At 45.3% G+C, this 22,292-nt stretch overlaps 1 protein-coding gene and 1 long non-coding RNA gene across 2 annotated transcripts; both read right to left on the bottom strand.

The window, feature by feature from the left end:
• Positions 1-219: 219 nt before the first annotated feature.
• LOC119150945 lies at positions 220-3,313 on the bottom strand. The gene is made up of 2 exons (XM_037394189.1): positions 2,194-3,313; positions 220-648 (listed from the first exon to the last, which is right to left on the bottom strand). Exons 1-2 carry the CDS (start codon positions 2,776-2,778, stop codon positions 220-222), a joined length of 1,014 nt encoding a protein of 337 aa, XP_037250086.1. The 5' UTR covers positions 2,779-3,313.
• Positions 3,314-4,131: 818 nt separating this feature from the next.
• LOC119154302 lies at positions 4,132-6,862 on the bottom strand. The gene is made up of 3 exons (XR_005106425.1): positions 6,852-6,862; positions 4,402-4,406; positions 4,132-4,304 (listed from the first exon to the last, which is right to left on the bottom strand). It is a non-coding gene; the product is annotated as an uncharacterized LOC119154302 (long non-coding RNA).
• Positions 6,863-22,292: the final 15,430 nt, after the last annotated feature.

Raw genomic sequence — 22,292 nt, 5'->3', positions numbered from 1 at the left:
CCCACACGGATGCTGGGCTGCTCTTCTGGCAGCTGCCCCGTGGTGTCCGGCTCCAGGGTGAAAGAGTGCCCGGGGGGTGGCCACAGGAACACAGGCAGGCGGTAGGTGATGCTGTTCCCGTGCACACTCCAGGTTTCACGGGCACCCTCCTCCCCAGTGGCTGGGTACAGCTCTGGCATGAAACTCCTCTTGCACAGTATCTGGCAGACCTTAAGGAGGTCACCCACCAGGCTCCTTCAGGGCCTCGCACGTGTCAGGCAGCTCCTGCATTGGCGGTGGGGTGGGCACAGCCATAGAGCTGACACCGCTGTGTGCACCATGGAGGTCTTCCTCCTCCCTGTCATCCTCCTTTCTGTCCTGCTCACTGCGGCTGCCAGAGGCAAGCTTCATTTCCCTGACCAGCCAGCAGACGCTAGCGAGCAGCACCAGGGCCCCCGCAACAGTCCAAAGCGGCCACTGCTGCAACGCGGGAAGGAACGTGCCCCAGCTCCGGTCAACCTCCTGCATCACCCGAGTCGTCTGCTCATCCAGATATGCCTTACGCTGCCGCATCCGCTCGTCCGTGGCCATATCTCTGCAGTGAAGGCCCTTCTGCACGGGCTGCATGGCCAGTATAGCCAGGATGAGGGCGATTGCCGCAGCCATGGCCTAGAGGAGGTGGGAGAAAAGGGGGCTGAGCAGGGCTGGGTGGGAGGGAGCGCGGGGCTGGGGGAGCGGGGCAGGAGCCGGCTGGAGCTGGGGGCCGGTAGGAGAGGGGGTGATGGAGGTGCGAGGGAGCAAGGGCAGGGTTTGTGAGCACTGTACCAGTGGGAGCCGCGGGCTGTCCCCATAGAGTCTCCCGAGGCCCCATCCCTGCCACAGGACAGCGTCCCATGGAGCCACGGGCACGCGTCCCATCCCCAAAGCCGCTCTGGGCACCTGCCCCCAGCGGGAGCCCCCAGCAGCTCTGCCGCAGCCCCGAGGGCGGTACCGTGCCCTGCCCTGAGGGGCTCGCCTCTCGCTCTGGGTTAGAAAGGCCCTGGGCATCTGCCCCGTCCCCCACCCAGCCCAGCCTTCCCCCTGCATGCTGCACTCACCGAGCGCCGAAGGCAAACTGCAGTGGGGCTGCCTGGTGATGTCCCTGAAGACAGCTCCCATTGTGACACGTCCTCGGTGATGTCACAGCCGCTGGGACAGCATCACCCACCCAGCAAGCTCCAGCCTTCGTCCCCACCGCCCGACTCAACGGGTCCTGGGCATCGCACCAAGAACAAAGCAGCCTGGCGGGAGCAAGTCCCCAGGGGCTTCTTGACCAAGGGAGCAGACACCCCCCAAAACTGAAATGAAGACGGGGACTGCAGGTGGATGTCCCTGACTTATGTAGAGAGGTGCAAAGTTTTCTGGGCCGGGTGGTCTGACTTCGAGCTGTCTTGAAAAGAGGAGCTAGGAGCCCTTGGGCAGAGACAAAACTCCTCCTCCCTGTGCTCCTCTCGGATTCCTTCTGGCGGGGCAGGACTGAGCCCTGCAGACACTGACGGTTAAGCCAAATGCGAATTGTGTCCCTGGTGCAGGTGGGAAAGATCCTGCGGCTCCTGTCTCTGGTTACCAAGTTGCCCCCTGCAAGGGCAAGCGAAGGAGCTGGAGAGGCCACTCTGGGGACCGCGTCTCTCCGCTCCCCTGAGATATTTCCATGGTTCAGGACAGCCCTCTGTACAGCGTGCTGCATCGTGCTTCCCAGAAACGTGGCCTGTACTGCATGAGTGCACGCCCTGAGACCCAGACAGCTCAAAAGCTTTCTTTAGCATTGCTGAATATCCACCAAGACCGACATGGGTGCCGTGTTTCTGTCTGTTCAGCATGTGCAGGACTGTACATCTGATGGGCCTCCCGTGCAAAGCCTTCTGGAGGTGAAAAGAGGGAGGGAATTGTGCCCCAGAGTCCCTTTCTGTGTCAAGCTTCTTGTTGAGGTGATGGGGACCTGAGGTCCCAAGTGGAGGGAACCTAGAATCATGGAATCATTTAGGTTGGAAAAGACCCTTGGGATCAACAAGTGCAGCCATAAACCCAACACTGCCAAGTCCACAGTAAACCGTGTCCCCAAGTGCCACCTCTACACGTCTTGTAAATACCTCCAGGGATGGTGACTCAAGCACTTCCACTGGGCAGCCTGTTCCAATGCCTGAGCACCCTTCCAGTGAAGAAATTTTCCCCAACAGCCACTGTCATCCTCCCCTGGCACAACTTGAGGCCATTTCCTCTCATCCTGTTGCTTGTTGCTTGAGACAAGAGACCGACACCAGCTTTGCTACCGCCTCCTTTCCGGTAGTTGTGGAGAGTGAGAAGGTCCCCGCTGAGCCTCCTTTTCTCCAGGCTAAACAACCCCAGTCCCCTCAGCCGCTTCTCGTAAGAATTGTGCTCCGGACCCATCAGCAGCTCCGTTGCCCTCCCCTGGACACGCTCCAGCACCTCTGTGTCTTCCTCGTCCTGAGGGGCCCACAGGTGAACACCGTAGTCGAGGCGCAGCCTCACCAGTGCCAAGTACAGGGAGATGGTCGCTGCCCTGGTCCTGCTGGGCACACGGTTTTGGATACAAGCCAGGATGCCCTTGGCCTTCCTGGCCACCTGGGCACGCTGCCGGCTCGTATGCAGATGGCCGTTTTCTGCCCCAGGCCCTTTTCTGCTGGGCAGCTTGGCAGCCGCTCTGCCCCCAGCCTGCAGCGCTGCGTGGGGTTGGTGTGACCCCAGCGCAGGCCCCGGCACTGAGCCTTGTTGAAGCGCACACACTTGGCCTCGGGCCATCGCTCCATTCTGTCCAGGTCCCTCTAGAGAGCCTCCTGCCCTCAAGCAGATCAGCACTCCCACTCAACTTGGTGGTGTCTGCAAGCTTAGTGAGGGTGCACTCGACCCTCTCGTCCAGATCATCGATGAAGATATTAAAGAGAACTGGCCCCAGTGCTGAGCCCTGGGGAACACCACTTGTGACTGGTCACCAGCTGGTAACCCCATCTGCTACCACCCTTTGGGCTCAGCTGTCCAGCCAGCTTTTAACCCAGCAAAGCGTTCGCTTGTCCAAGCCACGAGCACGGGGGCTGGAAGGAAGGTCCAGGGCCCGTCAGCTTGAGCCCGGGGAAGCTTATGGAGCAGATCATCTTGAGTCCCATCACATGGCACGTACAGGACAGCCAGGTGATCAGGCCCAGCCAGCATGGGTTTGTGATCGGCAGGTCCCGTTGGACTGGCCTGATCTCCTTCTATGACAAGGTGACCCGCTTAGTGGATGAGGGAAGGACTGTGGATGTTGTCTACCCGGACTTTAGCACAGCCTTTGACACCGTCTCCCACAGCATTCTCCTGGAATGCTCTCTCTTCCTGTCCTCTTTCTCCTATGTATTACTTGCTTGAGCAATATAGGCAAAAGGAACTGTGTCAGGTGAGGAGTACCAAGGGCCCTCAACAGTTAGTGGTTGTACAGTTCCGGTGGCATGAAAGAACTGTGCAAAGGAAGGCTTTCTGGGCTGTGCTAAAACTGTGTAGCATCATTTCAGCTGTTGAGAAATTTATTGACAGATCACTAAGTGCTTATATTTTAATGTCCAGAGGCAGATTTAGAGTTGAGTCAGCAGAAGGTGACTGCTCCTCTTCATCAGGGAGACTAGCAGACTTTGGAAGTTCTAGGAAGGCAGCAGATGCTATATCTTATCTCTGTCTGTGGTCTGTGACCTCAAGGTGTAGGTAGTGATTGTGCCCAGCAGTGACAAATGCCTGCCAGCCGTCTTTGTCATTTGAGTGACTCATTCTGCAAGGAGAAAATAGGACTTAGGGCACCATTTTTTGCCTGCTTTTCTTTTAAGGTGCCTGATCCAGCTGATAGTGAGTCTTTTCCATTGATTTTGGGAAGAATTGACCCTAGGAGTCTTTTTTGCTTCCCATTTCTTTATACTGCATAAGAATATAGGACTGGAAATGACCCTGTGTGCATCAGTGATTGTCCTTTACTATTATAGACAGGGTATAATTAATGACTTTCAAATCCTAATCCTCAGGGAGGTGCCTGTCCCTGGGGATGGCCTGACCTGGTGCCTCCAGCTGCCCTGCCATTGGGCTGTTGCTGTGATGGAGAGACGGGACGCAGCCTGATGCAAGCAAATGTCGATTTATTGTATAGAACACGGGTATATATACTTTCAGTAATCGTGCATTTTAAACAGATTGGTTCTTTTGAGCTAAGCATTGCATACTAGGCAATCCCCGACTGGTGGTTAACTACCAATCAACAGCAAGGTGTTATCTTTCCTTGCGCCATCCTTGGCGCCATCCGTCCCCCACTAATTGTCAGCTGATTGCCACGCATGGTCCTAGTTTCCAGCCCGCTCTGCAGGCTGTCGAGGCTCTGGCCTGATGCCTCTCCTGTGGATCTCCTACCTGCCCTCACTGTTCCCTGACATCTTTTTTGCATCTTCTATTGCACCTGGAAGGTTGTTTCAGAAGCTCAGTTTACTTCTTATGCAAAGCTTTTTTCTAATTCTCCCCTAAAGCTATTTATTGTGAGTTTGTAATTATTAATGACAAATTGTTCTTTCACTTTGACAGAATTTTCCTTTCATAACAATGCAACAATGCATTTGTAATCAATGATCAAATAATTTCTTAGTGCTCCTTTGCTGGATTAAATAAGCCAAGCCCCCTTTATGTGATAGGATATCCAAATTCATTCTGGCCATCTTTCAGCTTGTGTCCTTCTCATTGGAATGATACACAGCAGAAGCCCTTCACACAATAACATCGGTATTTACATATCTCTGCTTGAAGTACTGTAATTAACACATCCAAGGATTGCTTTTCCCTTTTCACAGTTGCCCTTCATTGGCAGTCTGAAGTATCTTGTTATTTAGTACATCGAGATTCCAGCTTACAACAGCGGTTTGTGCAGTTTGTGTTGTAAGTGCCCAAGGGCACAAATGTCCATTGTGTACCTGTGATCTCCTCTTTATTCTCTTATACTTGACAAGAAATGGGAGAATGAAGAAAGCGAAGAGTATAAACAGCAAACTCTCCAGAAGTGGTGAGTTTAGGAAAATGACACAATATCTTAGGGAAGGCTAAGCTATAATTTTGATCTGTGCACTGTAAAAATATCAACATAGTTTAAAGACAATATTTTATGACCTAAGGGGATGATTGTAACTGTCTGGAGACCACCCGTGGGCCTCCGGTGCTGCAGGCTGTGGAGAGACACTTGGTTCTGTACAAGTGATATCTCACATTAGTCAGTGCATGAATAAGCACTGACTAGCAAGCCCATCTTCCTGAGCTTTTCAAGTCTCCTTTTTTTGCATAAATGTCATTTCATAACTGGCATCTTAGTAATTTCAATAAGCATCTTAATGGTTCTTAGCCAGACACTGTGTACAGGATTGCTGCCATTCATTCACCGCAGTGCAGAAGCAATAACTTTTACGAAATAATGAAACAGCACACAATTTTTAATTTAGTACAGAATGCTTTTCGTGCACACATAAGAAACACTCCAGATAAACTCGAATAATTATTTTTTTATGTGCACCAAAGGACTTTTGAAATTTCGGTTAACATTTGTTTTCCAGGAGTTCCTATGGCAACACACCTGTGCAAGGTAGTAACTTCAATAACAGAGTTCAGTATTTGAAGACTCCAAGTAATGAAGCAAGGCATGCTTTAGGCCAGTTTGTTCATCCAAAGTGCTCTTTTTTTCTGCTTTTACATGAGGCATCCCAGGTCAGACAGCACAAGTACAGAGCCCTTTTTGCATATTGAAGGGGAAATTCAGACATTAGAAGTTTCCTTAAATGGCAAGACTGAGGTGCTAGTCTCTTTAGGAAAAAAGAAGAGGTACTTCCTACACTAAAGTCTTGGAAAAACAACTTATTACATTAATGATGACACTAATAACTCCTGAATTCTAAGGCTTTGTGTACATTCCTCTCACTATATCGGGATTCTCCTGTGACATTCTTCGCACCTGTAATGCCTCCAGTAATCCTCACTTAATAGCTAACTGTCATTTCCACACAGTCTCTTATACATTACCTAAGTACAGCTGTCCAGTATGGAGCTGTCTTGGTGCTGTTTGGCTTTTGGCAAGGCAAACAGAAGGCTGTTGAGTTTATATTGGGGCCATTCCTTGAGGAACACTGATTTAGATTGCTTTCCTCTCCCTAAAGACAATTATATTCCTACAGGTTTCATGACAACTGGTGAACTTTGTAGGAACTTAATTATCTTTGAGTCTATAATTCTTTGTCAAACCTGACTGATACTAGACAACAGCTTACAAATTATAAGAGGGACTGATGGATGGATGGATGAATGGATGTACACTACAGTCACAAAAGCCCTGTTTTTGAGGAAACAAGAATGCAATGATGGGTTGCTTCAGGCAAATGTTCAAAGTCTAAAAATGCAGCCTTGTCTCTTCCAAAGGGAAATGCTTTACTTTTTGGTTGTTTACATTTAAGTAATAGAAAACAAGTCTGCCCCAATGTATCATTAATAAAAATAAATTGTAAATCCCCATTAATAATTTTAACAAAAATAGAGGTAGTCAAATGTAACAACTCCTTTTGACATTTTGTGGGAACAGGCATTACAGTTTCTCCAGTCTGGGGAAAAGAAATATATGATTGAGTCATGCACAGACATTTGGGGTGTGAAAGTTACTACTGCTGTGGTAACATTGCGTACTAGTGGAGAAAGGGCCTTGAGAGAAGAGGGGAGAGTCTTGAAGAGAAAGAGGAAAGAAAGGCAGATTTCCTGGGGGTTCTCAGTGTTTGTGTGAGTGCTATGTATCTGTGTGTCTGAGCATGTCTATATGTGTATGTCTGTATGTCATATACATGTGCTCTGTGTGCATGTGCCTACTAGGAATACATCTTCAGCCTCACTACTGGCTGGACCTGGACATACGCAACTGCCGCAGCCTTGCCTCTCTGGGGCTGTTAGATCCAGCATGATATATTGTCTTCTAACAGTGATACTTAGCCTACAGATTATAATACTTTCAAATTATAGAGCTGGTCTGTACCCAGTGAATTATATTGAAACCTGGATATGTTGCAGCACTGCCTTAGCACTCTGGAAGATTTCTATAGCATACACAACCTCTATTTAGATGTTTAATTTCCTAAGTGAAGGAAAACAGTAGGGTGGTTATGGTTTCCCAAAGAGAGACAAGCCATTATTAAAGGAACATTTATAAAAGGTGTATTGTGACTGTGCAGATATATTTTCTAGGAAAAATTATTGAAGAGGACCAAAACACAACACCTCTACATTTTGTGTAACAGCATTTTTTGGTCTTTGATGTAGACAGACACTATCTGATATGCCTCCCACATTCCAGAAAGCCTGAATTCTCTGGGGGAGTGGGCAAAGGCGATGCTGATGCGCAAGCAAGCACCAGGGAGAAACAGTTCTTGCTTCTGACTTGCTTTCAGCTTACTCTCAGGGCCTTTCTACCAGAGGTAAAGGATTTTTTTGTAATTATTTTTTAGAACTGTTTTCTTTACAGATCTATGAGATTAATGGCAAGTGTCAGTCAATGTAGAAATGAGTCCAGGGTCATCTGAAATTGTGCCATAGTCTAAAAATTAAAGGCATTTCTCTTTTTTCTTTTTTTTTCTTTCTTTTTTCTTCAGAAAGCAGTCATGCAATATTAACTTCAGCCTAGTGGAACTGTCTGTATGTGAGTGAGGGGACTGAGAAATGCAGGTGATGCAAGAATGTGAAGTGTGTCTGATTCAGACAGGTGCCAAGAACACAGAGCTGAGTGTACATGCTTGGGAAGCTGCAGCTGTGCCACAAAGTCAGTGTAAATCTGAGGGAACTGGTTTCCTCTCTGTGTACTGGGCTAAGGCTTTTCTGCAGGAACCACAGTTTCTGTAGACACTCCTGATTAAGCATGTAACTGTCTTGCAGGTGTTCCGCTGGCAGCAAAGCACCGTAGGCTGAAAACATGGGATTTCTTCTGTGTTTTAAAGTCATCAGTCAGGTTCCCTACAGTCATACTGCAGCATTGCGTGGGCTGACATGTTACACCCTCAGGAACCACATAAAAAACCCACAGCCTTTTGGGTTGCATTGAAGATGCATTCTTTGGCCTCTCTGAATGAAGCACAAGAAAGCTTCGCAATGACAGCCACTGGTTCTTGTTTAGGGATGAGGGAAGTACAAGTGTTTGCTTAACTGTGTTACCATGACATTTTGTTCTGGCAAACCAGAATCTCTATAGAAAATCAGACAGAGTTTATCGAAACAAATCCTGTTGGTTAAGCTGACTCATTCCTGCAAAGAAAGAAGTCCCTATGATGACTTCTCTTGTATCTTTCTGGAAACAGTTGAGGGTGCACAGCTAGAGCAGAGATGTTTACTAAATGCCTTCCCTTAGCTGCAGAAATGACTGGAGAAGTCTGCCAGTACTTCAGATCTGGCAAAATTAATGTACTGCATTCTTATATGGATCAACATCAAACACAGCAGCAGCATAGAAGAGGAAAAACATTTTAGGAACCATTTAATGTTACACCAAAACATACACTATGGCATAAGAATTATTTTGAGAATAAGAACAAAAATAAGCATCACAAAACTAAAGATACAGTTTGTGATGCTGCCAAAATGCTTTTCTGCTAGTGCTGCCTGCAGAACAAAGAGCATTAATAAATTAATAAAAGAAAGACTCCATCTGAAAAATTAACAAGAGCATAATGGGATTATCACAGTTTTAGGGAAAACTATCCAAAGGCAAACTTCAGAAGTCCACTGGTACAGCTGGAGAATGCCTGCTTTATATCTCAATACACTTTCTTTGAAAATCGAGATGTGTGACAGGTAATGCCTGCTATGCAGATGATAAATAATGGAACTTTTCTTACAAGGGCTGCAGCAGTCTCTGAGAACAATTATCCTCTGGTGACATCTTATTTATGAAAATCCTAATCCCTGAAAACATAGCTGAAAACTGCAGAAAAACCTCTGAAAACACTGGTGGAAATGTAACTGGGAAATTTCAATGATTTTGACTATCTATCTGTGTCATCACTGTGATAAGAAGCCCTAACTAATGAGATCAGCTGCTTTAGATACCATATACACTGATAGTGAGAGGCAAAGAATTTGCAGCTCAGATAGACAGAGACAAAGGCGAAAAAAGGAGTTGTGGTATTCCTGTTTCACAGAGAGATGAATAAAAGCACAGGGGAATTAAGGAGTTGTGGCACTCTTTCTGTGCTGACAGAAGCAAGCTTGCTCCCTCTTGTGTGCCAGGCTATCCAGAAGCTGAGGTAGCTGCACTAACATGGAGCTGAATCTCAATGCAGCTTGTGAATTTGAAAGCTGCTGTTAGGCTCCCCTTGAAGCCATCTTTCCGTCAGACTGACAAGCCCAACTCCCTCAGCCCTTCGTCTTAGGGCAGGTGCTACAGCCCCAGACCTCCTTCGTGACCCTCATTTGGGATGCCTCATCTATCTATCTGGTAGTAGATGACCCAAAATTGGACACAATAAAATCTCTTTCACGTTCTTTGGATTTAGAAACGCACCATTTTCAGTTAAAGAAATTCCTTCTACTGAAGTAATCTTCAGAAGGTAGGTGAGAACTGCAGTATGAAACCGTAAGTTTCAGTGCTTTGCAGGGTACAAAAATCTAGTTAATCAGATCTTGAAGTTACTTGTTTTTAAGAATCATTCAATACCTCAAGAAAGGTTTATGGTTTCTAAGACCAGAGTTTCTAAAGATATACATTCTCTGTATTGGAGCAAACTTCAACCTCTAATTCCTGAGGATTCAATGGAAGTATTTCCTGGAGTTCAGTAATTCTCTAATCATCAAGAGCATCACTATTTTCTACCTTCTTAGAAAAAACTGGCTAGTTGGATGCTCCACTAATTTAATACAGATTTTTTTCCTGTCCCAGACATGGTACTCCACCTCCTAGCTGTGTAGGATTGTTTCCTATTTTTAATTGACTAGCATTTTAATAGTGCAACCTTAATAACTATTTCCAATCCTCTGGCTACATCTGGGTCAGTATGAGAGAGAAAAGAGGAATTTTCTTTGCACCATACTGAAGGATAATAAATCTTTAACCCACGTGTGAGCGAAGCAGGGACCAATGAAATGCTGGTATGACTGAAGAAGGTCCTTCCTTACTCTCACAGAAAAATGTGAGGCATGTGGAGTGTGAAGAGGATGCTGCCCGGTGGCTCCCCAGCAACAGCACGTGTGAAACTGGGACAATGGGAGGCCCTTCCAGCCTTCCTGCCATCAATGTGCACAGACGGAGATATCTATTGATATATATTTTTACATATACAGACATAATGCAGGAGCAGAATTGTAGGCCTGTGATGTCCCTGCTGGGTGTTGGGGACTTCCCCAAGGAATTGAGGCTTCTCCATAGCCTCTCTTCCTGACTGACCCTCTCTGTACAGGCATCAGTCTGCATCTGAAATTATAGTACTAAAAACAGGCTGAGCAAAAGGGCAGTGTATTTACAGCAACGAGAACAAAAGGCTTATATTCCTAAATACTGCAAATGACAGGCCTCTGCCAGCCGGGCACCACAGCAGCCCTGCAGCGGGAGCCAGCTGTCCCCCCGGGAGACGCGGTGGCAGCGACATCTAGTGTCGAGAGCTCACACAGGAGGTTTCAAACCAGGATCTCTGCTGGGTAGTTCTGCAGGAAACCTATTTTATTTAGGCTTCTTTTCTTCCCAGTCAACTCCCACAAGCTAGGGAGACAAAACTAAATAAATATATAAATATATAAATATAAAAATGTGTACATGTATAAATATATTAATTTTTATTATGTATATGTATATAAAAATAACTTGACACATACCTTAACAATAAAGTCTTTTTACTGTGTGCTCAGCAGAAACGTAGTGTTTTCTGTGGGATTATATGATTCTATGAACTTGAACACCCCGGGAAGAAATGTCTCTGGCACAAGATTTTCTGCTTGCAGTATCACCCCTCTTCTTCCTCCTGTCCTGGAGATGGGCAGACAGTCCAGACAGATTGTCTTGATCCAGTGACATAAAAGTATGTGGATTTCCTGGGAGTTTTACTTTTTAGGGATTATGCCTAAACAGAGTAAAAATGAAAAACTTAATTCAAAAAGTAAAACCAGCAGTTAGACAACTGAGGTCATTGTTCTCCTGCTTATATCTACTTGTCACAGATTTAAAGGCTGTGTAAGCTTGGACATCAGCTTGAGCATTACCTGGGGCTCTTTGCCAGAGGCCCTGATTTCCAAAGCTCATCCCTAGCAATGACCTTGAAGGCTTTTTGCAATGATCAGGATTCCAAGACTCACCATCATCTGCACTTTGGATCTGGTTAAGTAACTGCAGATGTGGAAGGAATTAGAATCACAGAATCATAGAATTATTTAGGTAGAAAAAGACCTTTAAGATCAAGTCCAACCATCCAATTCTTCAGCCACTTATGAATGCTCCTCTATGAAGATGCTCCAGCTGTGAGAATCTCTCTCTAAAAGAAGTCAAAGGCTGGCTTATCTCCTGGATGAGAATACACTTAGGTGTCATTAGTAGAGTACCACTTTGATACACAGATGATGAGAACAGGTCAAAAAAGTGAACTGAAAATAGCTTAGAAGTGTGAACAGCAATGGCAAAGGCATAGAATTCTCCAACATGCATGGATTTTTCTTAATATACAGAGTGACCACAGCTGCCTTATAAAATTTCCTGCTCAAACATATAATTTTTTACAAAAGTTTTGTCAACGTGCAATGAGAAAACATGAAAAATATCAGCCAGTTATGGTCTAGAGTGACACAACAAAACAGTGAGTTCAGTGAACTAGGAAGGACGCATAAATTCAGTTTTAAATGTTCTTGAAGTCTTAAGGACCCTGTGGCTCAGATTTCAGAGAATGGTATCATTAATCAATGCCTGTCTGCAGGGAGAGTCCTTGTTCAGAATTATAAGATTCAGAGTTTACTCTTACCCACAGCAATCACTCTTAAATATAGAGCCAATTACATATAAAATATTTATAGTCTATCTGCATCCCTTTTTACTAAGACGTGCAGATATTCCAGTAGGTTTGATGTTTTTTGAACTGGTGCTCATTCACTTGCCAGTTTCATCCCTGCTCATTTTGTCTCCTTGGATCTTAGGCTGGGTTTTAGGAATTTCTGCCCTTACCATACAAAACTGGTGAGTTCATTCCCAGGGGGTATTCCTGGTACCCCCAGGAGTGTACACCAGGCTTCCTGGAGGCAAGAAGTAACAGAGATTTTCTCTCTGAAGCAATTGCTCAATAACTCCTGTTAACTGTTATTCCTTACAGGCCATAACAACAATGCAAACAATTTTTGCCATGCCTGTAAGTAGTTAGCCTTCTCTACTAAGCTGACTGTATCCTTTAAATTCTATTATTAGACCGGCATTACATTCTGTTATTGGTTAGTGGGCTTTGTGCACCCTTTGTGGAAATGGCAGCTTCAGGTTTGCTTGGAGAGGTTTTTGTTGCAGCCACTAATCTAAATGCAGGGTGTGAGGCTGCCTGCTCCATGTGGGTAGGGGACAGTGCTCAGGCAGCACTCAGTTGGCAAGGCACACAGCCGCAGCAATGGTAAGCCCTGTGGCTGAGCACTAGATCAAGGTGGACAGGGGGTTCCTGGAGTCAGGGGAACCTGAACTAGAGGTGAGATCCCTGCCAGGAGCCAGCAGATCTTGCAAGCAAGGCTGACACAGCTTGGGCCTGGCCAGCAGCAGCCACGGCAGATTTACACAGCCCTGGGGAGCGCTGGCAGCCATGGCGTGGGGTGGCAGTTGGTGCGGCAGGGCGTGCAGGGAGGACCCGGCACCCTGCTTGTAGGCCCACAGCCCAGGGAAGTGCTCTAGGCCTCTGCCAGGGTGGTGGGCACTCATCTCAGAGTTAAAACCAGTGTTTTTACAGAGAAAACCCCTGAGATGTTTGATGCATCCACCCACAAGGAACTGGTAAGGAAGAAGATTTCAGTCCAGGCAGCAGGTTGCAATGGGTGCCCAGAGCCTTCTCCTGGAGAGAAGGTAAGTGCCCGCCTCAGGTGTGCGCAGGCTGATGGTCTGTTACCTCAGGTGGCCGCGTTGCAGGGAACAGCTAAAAGGCTGTGCAGTATTAGAGGGGTCAAGATGGAGATAGAGAGGTGGTTACAGACCCATGATCCTGTAGTGGGCACCACAGAGAATGAGGCAGCTTAGACCCTAGTGACCCACAAAAAAGGACTGTGCTTCAGTCTCCATCCTCCAGCATCACAAACAGGAACAGATACGAAGCTTTAACAGCTATAGACTCCCACAAGCAAGGTCTGCATGGAGAAACTACACCAGCAGCACAGCATAGTCACTGCAAAAAGAAACGTTGAGTGCTTGTAGTGGGTGACTCTCCGTTGAGGGGCCCTGAGGCACCACTTGCCTGCCGGCCTGGCAGAGAGTCACGAGAGGGACGCTGCCTGCCGGGAGCTACGGGCCAAGCTGCTGCTGAGATGGTGCCACAGCTTGCAAAGAGCACAGGCTGCTCTCCACTGCTACACCTTCACATGGGCACTAATGACACCGCAAGCCAGAACCTGGGCAGAAGCAAGGGAGATTTTAAAACCCTGGGGATGCAAGTGAAAATTTTGGAGCCCAAGTTATTATTTCTTCTGTTTTACCAGTAAGAGGAAAGGGTACAGCCAGAAACAGATGTATAATGGACATAAAATTCTGGCTTTGTGTCTGGTGTTGGTGTAAGAATTTTGGGTGCTATGACAATGGGATGTTCTTTGACTATAGCTTGTTAGGGAGGAATGGGATCCATCTGTCTAGAAGAGACAAGGGAATCTTTGGCACCAGGCTGGCCAGCTTGGTGGGATGGGCTTTAAACTGAAGGACTCAGGGGTAGGGGTCCAAAGTGGCAACGCTCACACCGTTGGGTCCAGCTGGGGAATAAATCAGGCCAACCAAAGCAGTGATATGTGATCCTTAGCTGCCTCCCAAGATGAGTACCACAAGGCCAGCCACCTCAAGGGGGTGTGTGGCTATGGTAGATCCACTTGCACTCCTGGGAAACCTGCATGCTCGATTATCTCTCTGAAATGCCTGTACGCCAACACACAGAGCATTTGGAATAACCAGGAAGAATTAGAGATCTGCGTGCCATCACAGGGCCATGATCTCATTGCAATTACAGAGACATGGTGGGACAGCTCACATGACTGGGATGCTGTCATGGATGGCTGTGTACTTTTTAGGAAAGACAGACCAGCAAGGAAAGGTGGTGGAGTTCCCTTTTATGTAAGGGAGCAACTGGAATGTATGAGCATCCCTATGAGTAAGAAATCAAGCAAAGGGGGCAAGAGACCTGTATGGGTGAGCAAGGAGCTTCTGGCAAAACAAACAGAAGAAGAAAGTGGAAAAAGAGACAGGCCATTTGGGAAGAATGTAGGAACATTGTCATGACATGCAGGAAGGTGACATGGAAGGCTAAGGTTCCTTTTGAATTTAATCTGGTGAGGCCTATCAATGACAAAAAGAACGGCTTCAAGTGCATCAAAAGGAAAAGGATGACTTGGGAAAATGTGGCGCCACTGCTGAGTGAGGTGGATGCCCTGGTGATGAAGGACACAGAAGGTGGAGTGACTGAATGCCTTCTTTGCTTCAGTCTTTACTGCAAAGGCCAGTCCTCAGGCATCCTAGATCCTGGAGGCAAGAGAGGAAGTCTGCAGAAAGGAAGATTTTCCCCTGGTTGAGGAGGATCACATTACAGATCGCTTAAGCAACTTGACACTCACAGATCCATGGTCCCCAATGGGATGCACCTCTGAGTGCTGAGGGAGCTGGCAGATGTTATTGCCAAGCCACTCTCTGTCATCTCTGAAGGTCATGGAGGACAGGAGAGGTGCCTGAGCACTGGAGGGAAGCCAATGTCACTCTAGTCTTTAAAAAGGGCAAGAAGGAGGACACAGGAAACTAGAAGCTGGTCAGCCTCATCTCCACCCCTGGAAAGGTGATGGAACAGCTCATCCTGGCTGTCATCTCTAAGCATATGGAGGAAAAGGAGGTTATCAGGAGTCATCAACATGGATTCACCAGGGGGAAATCATGGTTGACCAATCTGATAGCCTTCTATGATGGAATGACTGGCTGGGTAGACGAGGGAACAGAAGTGGGTGTTGTCTACTTTACCTCAGCAATGCTTTTGGCACTGTCTCCCATAGCATCCTCACAGGTAAGCTCAGGTAGTGTGGGTTAGAGGAGTGGACAGAGAGGTGGATTGAGAACTGGATGAATGGCAGAGCTCAGAGGGTTGTGATCAGCGGTACAGAGTCCAGCTGGAGGCCAGTAGCTAGTGGTGTTCCCCAGCAGTGAGTACTGGGTCCAGTCACATTCAGTTTATTAACCAGTGACCTGGATGAAGGGACAGAGTGTACCCAAATCAAGTTTGCTGATGATGCAAAACTGGGATGGGTGGATGATACACCAGAATGTTGTGCTGCCATTCAGGAGGTTATACTCCCTTTCTACTCTGCCCTGATGAGGCTGCTTCTGGAGTGCTGTGTCCACTTCTGGGCTCCCCACTTCAAGAGAGACAGGGAACTACTGGAAAGGGTCCAGTGGAAGGCTACAAAGATGAATAGGGGACTGGAGATCTCTGTAATGCGGAAAGGCTGAGAGAGATGGTCTTATTTAGCCTGGAGAAGAGACGACTGAGAGGGGATCTTATCAATGTAATCAAATATCTTAAAGGAAAATTTCAGGAGGATGGGGCCAGACTCTTTGCAGTAGTGCCCAGCGACAGGACAAGGGGCAGTGTGCACAGAGTGCAATGCAGAAAGTTCCATCTGAATATGAGGAAAATTTTCTTTACTTTGAGGGTGGCAGAGCACTGGAACAAGCTGCCCAGAGAGGTCCTGAAGTCTCCTTCTCTGGAGACATTCAAAACCTGCCTGGATGTGTTTGTGCCACCTCCTGTAGGTGCACTTGCTTTGGCAGGGGGTTGGGCTAGATCAGGGGTCCTCAAACTATGGTCTGCGGAGTGGATACAGCCCCCCAGGGTCCTCAATCCATCCCCCTGTATTTACAGAACCCCCCTGCCCGCCCCCCTCCCCCCTCCCGACCGGGGGTTGGGGGGAAACCAAGCAGCCGCAGATGACTGCCTGCCACTGCATCCGCACGCTGGCCCCCTGTTTAAAAAGTTTGAGGACCCTGGACTAGAAGATCTCCAGAGGTCCCTTCCAACCCTCACCATTGTGTGATCCTGTGACATAATTTTTTTCATTCCTACTGCAATCAGAAGGTTATGAGAACTCTTGTCTTGGCTCCTGTTTGCAGGTAGGTATGAGATTTCTCCCCTAAACTGTGCTACAGCTGTTGCTGCCAGCCATAAACTTCTGGGTGGCATTATTTGGATAGTTAAAAAGGAGACGGGTCTGCTTAGCCTTGGTCCATAGTGAAGAGAGTAATGACAGCTTTGTCAAATGTATTCCCCTATGTAATTTTACTTGTTAATTCTAAATTAATTCAGGTTTCCAAGTTATCCTGAAAAGAATGGGACAGTGGTGTCTTTTAAGTTTTATTGTAGGGAGAAATGTCAGAATTATATTCACTAATGCATAGTAATATACTGTATGTCTTAAAAGCACCCCTCCAGAAGGCAGATTAAGACATCGAAGTGTTACTAGTCGTATTTCACTGAATGAGAAACAAGTTTGCTTAATTCTTTTTCTAAGTATTTGCTTCTGTTCTTTTATGATTTTTTTACAATTTATTTTTATCTTAAACAATTAGACAGCAATAGTTATTAGCTAATAAAATCTGCCTTATAGGAACATCCTAAAATACAGTTTCCTACTATACATACATGCACTCCAACTTTTTTACTGTTTGTGAATTTTCTTGTAACTAACACTTTCTTATTATTTCATATATAAGATTTTCCGGGTTTTTAGACTGAAATTCTAGGAATACAAAAATCTCAGATCAGAGAAGTAAAGGCTTAAGGTGAAAAGATTCCTGCTAATTTTGCAAAATAAACAAATGTAAGAGAAGAAAACGGCAGATCAAAAATACCAGAGCTCTAAGAATTGACAAGTCTTTAAATACTCAAAAAGCTGAGGTACATGAATGTAATGTGAAGCAAGCACCATCTTGCTGGTCAGCAGTGAAGACCTTGAAGACATGTATGTGCTTTAAATATAAACTGCAGAAACTGTTTTACCCTGTAGAAAAGGATGCTTGCAAAAGGCAGTGGAAATATGAAGGTATCTGGGAAGGATCCAGGCAGTCCACAGAGCCAGTCCACAGCTTGGGCCAAAGAGAGAAAATGTTCTGGAGGAAAGAAAGAAGTTTCTGGTATGATGCTCAACTCATCTTTTTATGTGTTAACTCTGAACAACTTCTTCAAATATTTTAGTTACAAGTTTTTCACTGGTGAATCACGAATACATGCCTGTCCTTGCATTGTGTGTCCAGCGCTGCGCTGCAGACCATCCCTGGCATGACTCCCTGACAGCTCAGGCTTAACACTGGTAATACCAAGCTTCTGATTTCTTGCCCTTAATCTTCTCGCTGCTGCCTTTCTCCATCGCTGCTGACAGCAGCTTCATCCTGTCACTCAGGCTCAGAACATGAAGTAAGGACTCCTCTATATCCTGACTTGGCTATGAATGTCTTTCTGCTCCTTCCCTCCACTCAATAAAATACGGGTTAACCACACCTGTTGTCCTTCAGGAATCTTTCCTCCCTCACTGTAACTTCTTTCCTCGCAGCCTCACTGGGAACTGTCTCTTTCCACTCATCACTCAAAACACAACATGCTGCTACACCTGCCACTGTTCCTTATTTTTACTCATTTCCAGTAGCTGATTTAAATGTTTCTTCTTTGTCTTGAAGGCCCTCATAGCTCCATCTCATTCAGCAGTCTGATCTTTTGTCTTACCTTGCTCCAGTAATGGCTCCAGTCTTTTCTCTGGGCTGTTTTCTTCCTTTTATTCCTCTCTGCAGGACTTCTTCCATGTTGTATTTTTAGAGCTAGATCTGCTGTCAGGGGCTCAAAGCTGTCATAAAGAGTATTATAATTTCATAAAGTATTTCTGGGAAGCTGACAGACACTGTATAAAACTTCACACACTACTAGTTCTTTAACAAGGTGCTAGTATAAAGGCTTGAATCTCTGATTGGCATCTCCCTCTCTTAACCTATGTCTGTCTTGTAGCACTGCAGGCTTTTCAGACAAGGGGTGGCTCTTACTGTTGTCTCTTTTATGTGCTTAACTGCCATGCCTTGCAAGTAACTTTGTGAGAAATCTGGTAACATACTGCTATAAATTTTAAGACACAAGCTGTATTTTTTTATTATATCGCATATACAAGCAGGCTTTTTCATAGTATTGGGTGACAGATCTTGGTGTGTTGAGATGGCAATTGGGAATGCAGGTGCAGACATCAGGAATGAATTTCAGAATAAATGTCTTACTGCCCAGTTGTTGCTTTGGCAATATCTTTTAATCCCAGGGCTTTTTTTTCTGTAAGTGTTCCAGAAAAGGCACTGGGTGATCTCTTTCTCCCCTGTATGTAGAATACCTTTAAATTTGGGTGAAGTACTTGGATATTTCTTCCCCATAGATTCCATTGTACATGCATCTCATAGCTGGTGATACCTGTGCATTAAGGAAGATGATGCTGCCCATTTGCAGCATGAATGCCAGTATTTTAACTTATTAAAATATTAGTTTTCATCACTTTGCCTATTAGTTGAATGTGAGATGATATGCACATGGTAGAGCCTAGTGACAATTGTAGCACAATGTCCAATTGTGTTCTCCAGTCTAGGAAAGCAAAGCATTAATGTTTTCCTCATCTGTTCTCACTTCCATTGTAGCATTTTGCCGGCCACATAATATTAAAATGCTGACAATCTCAAGCAAAACATGGACTGAATGTTTGTTGCTGTTCTTATTATGCTCAGACAGACTTGCATATGGTTAGTTCACCATCACAAACTGAAATAAAACATGCTGATTTAACTGCAACGTTCCCATGTTACTATGCTTGTACTTGTAATGTACCTAGTAAATCCACATTAAATGAAAATTAAGCTGAATGAAAAGTATTTTATTTATATGTTTTGTTTAGAAACAAATAGGAATTTTAGCAACAGCCATGAAAGGCACACAGCTATGGATAGGAAGAATCTGAATCCAGTGCGTGTCTGTAGATATATATATACACACACACAAACACACATATAACATTGATTATATACAGAGGTTTCTAATAATATATTAGTGTCATGTCTTTTAAAGCAGTAAATAATCAATGAAATATTCATTAGCTGCTGTAATTTAATTATAAAATCCTGGCTTTCCCAGCCTGGTCAGTTCCATTCCTAGAGCAGTATGTGCTGTTTGCTAGAGGCCAGTCAGTAACTGTGAACAATAGGTCTGTCCTTTACAGTACATAAAATATGGAGCTTCCTCTCAGTTAAAAGAGTGCACAGTTTCAATTTGAAACAATTTTGTGGATCTGGACGTATTTCATATCTTCACTTTTCTCTAGTTCTGGAGTTTTTTAAACTTTGTATTTCTCAATATAAAAATGCAGAAAGCATAAGGTACTTGTACACTATCACTGCTGTTGAAAATCAAACAAACCGAAAAGATTTGAACTCTGTGTGTATGACAGAATATATCTGTATTAAGCTTATCACACCAGCCCTGTGTGCCATTATGTTGGCCTGCTCAGGCACTGTTACAAGATGGCTCCTGAGGTACAGGGCCCAAATGCCAGATTAGGCTCAAGGCCAGTTAACTTGCAACATAGTTCTCCCAGGCAAAACACAACCAAGTGCTACACAGCACAGCAAACTGCAAAAAGCCAAAACCAGCCTTTAACAAACTCTCAGATTTGATGTACAGCAAGAGATGGAGCATGCATGGAGCAGGTAAGGCAACAAACAAGCCAGTCTTAAGAACAAGTAAGTCAACATTGCAGCCAGAAACTGCTACACAGGTATTCCCTTTAGCACATTCCAATCAAATCTATCATATCTTGAACACTTTGTGCCCCATATTGTGTGCCAAAACCCATGTTGTGTGCCAGAAAGGTCTGTGGTGGGCTCACCCTGCATGGCAGCTCAGCCCCACACAGCTCCTTGCTCCCTGCCCTCAGCCAGATGTGGAAGATGACTGGAAGGGCAGAAGTGAGAAAAGTCATGGGCTGAGACAAAATACAGTTTAATAAGTAAAGGGATAACAAAACAACAACAACAAAAAAGGAAAACCAAACCCAAAAAATCCAAGTGACGCAAAAGCAATCACTTCTTACCAAACAACTGATGCCCAGCCAACTCCTGAGCAACAGCCCCCTCAAAAACACCCCCACCACCCCCCAGGTTTTTTTATTGCTGCATGTGATGTTATATGGTATGGAATATCCTTTTGGTCAGTCAGGGTCAGCTGTCCAGGCTGTGCCCCCTCCTAGCCTGTTGCCCAACCCCAGCCTCCTCACTTGCGGGACAGAGTGAGAAACAAAGAAGGTTTTCAGCAGTGTTTAGGCACACGCAGCAACAGCTAAAACATTGGTGCGTTGTTCTGGTCAGAAATCCAAAACAGAGCCCCATACAGGCAGGCTGCTCTGAAGAAAACTGAATCCATCCCAGGCAGACCCCATACTCTGTTACTCTGTGCTTGTGGTGTCTTTTAGATTTAAATTTGGATTTCCTTTTGGGCACAGAATGAGGAGGGTCTTGCATGATGTCAGGAGAAAATATTAGAGCCCTTCCTGAAATATGGCCCTGACTGGATCCTGCTGTGAGGAACAGAGTGTCAGGTCTGAGCCCCACAGCCAGGAATCATCTTTGGGTCTGTCTCCCATTTTGGGAAGCAAAGAGGCAAGTTTGGACATGGTCAAAGGGACAAAGATACTCAAATGCCTGCCTTACTGCCTGCTAATACTGTTATCCATACAATGTAAGTTCTTTTTCAATTTTTTTCATGTCAAATTCAGTATCGCTTTCCCTTAGAACTGGTGGGTGGTGTACACTAACCACAATGAATGTAGATCAAAAGAAATTTTTTCAAGACTAATCAATTTATTCTTTAATTCACCTGAAGCATGCTAAAACACAAATAAAACAGAATATAGCTGATAATTTTTGTTTGCCTGCTCTACTTGTGTCAAGGGGATTTTTCTTGAAACACTTTAAAGTCTCCAAATTCAGAAAACCATCCTTACTTTGGACCCTGACAAAACACATGAGTTAGGACAATTACAGCAACAAGAGTAAGCGCATAAATTTTGAAGCACGTGGAGCATGTAAATCTTTTGTACAGATTTTAAAGGAAAGAATAATTAAAGACATGAAGCTATATGGAAAGCAGGGTAAAATGCAGTATAGATATACCAGGATAGATGGTATCAGGCTGTCTTGATAGCTCTTTCTGTTTTTCTCGAGAAAGGCAATTATATGGGTCTCATGGCTTTCTGTAAACACTGTGTTATTGACTCATTTCTTTTGTGAAATATGCTTGACATTTCTGTTCAAGTTCTTAAATTTTAGATGGATGGGTGCTGTCAAAGTTTATTAATCAAGAACTCTCCTAGGAGCCTTTCTATAGTCCGAAAATACTACATGGGGAAGTGCTAACTAAAGTATAGAAGTTGGGAATTAGTACGAGAATGGATAGGGAATTGATGAAAAAGGAGGCAAGTGGGCTGTGCTGCAAAGGAATGTGTCAGGTCACAGAGAAGTGACCAAGATAGCTCCTTGAGCATCAGTCTTAGGACTGCTCTTGTTTGAAGTAGTCTCTGATGACTGTGACTCAGTAATCACTTAAAAATTAAGATTTCTGATTGCATTGGACCTTGCACGCATTGTCAAAACAGAAGAGGGCCAGAATTTCATAAAGGAAGAACTAAGCAACCTTTGCTACTGTAGAGTTAAAGCTGGCATGAAATTCAGAGCACAACATGAAAATGCAAGGTCTTGTACTCAGGGCCTGACAGATACAATTCCTTCTAGAAGCTCAGTCCTCCATTAGAAAGCAAAGACAAAGAAGGACCTGAGAAGAAGGAGGAGCTGGATACATGAGCTGATCACTGGATAGGTATCACTCATTTATGTTGCCATGAAAAGGATGAATGTAATTCCAGAATGTACCAGGAAAAGCATTTCCAGCAGTGCTGGTATGAATGGCAGTGTGAGAGGGCCTGCTGAGACTCCTGGAAGGCTGTACTGGCAGGATCACTGGTGTTCCAAAGGACTGGAAAAGAGAGAGACTACT

Source organism: Falco rusticolus, chromosome 1 (genome assembly GCF_015220075.1).
Source record: "Falco rusticolus isolate bFalRus1 chromosome 1, bFalRus1.pri, whole genome shotgun sequence".
NCBI lineage: Eukaryota > Metazoa > Chordata > Aves > Falconiformes > Falconidae > Falco > Falco rusticolus.
This window is presented reverse-complemented; position numbering and strand designations above follow the sequence as displayed.

What these genes read in the sequence shown, in the direction of transcription:
- LOC119150945 (XM_037394189.1), bottom strand. Translation starts at nt 2,778, where the DNA reads ATGGCCCGAGGCCAAGTGTGTGCGCTTCAACAAGGCTCAGTGCCGGGG. An exon ending in AGGGGAGGATGACAGTGGCT is followed by an intron (nt 649 to 2,193) that starts GTTGGGGAAAAT and finishes CACCTCCTCTAG; the next exon opens with GCCATGGCTGCGGCAATCGC.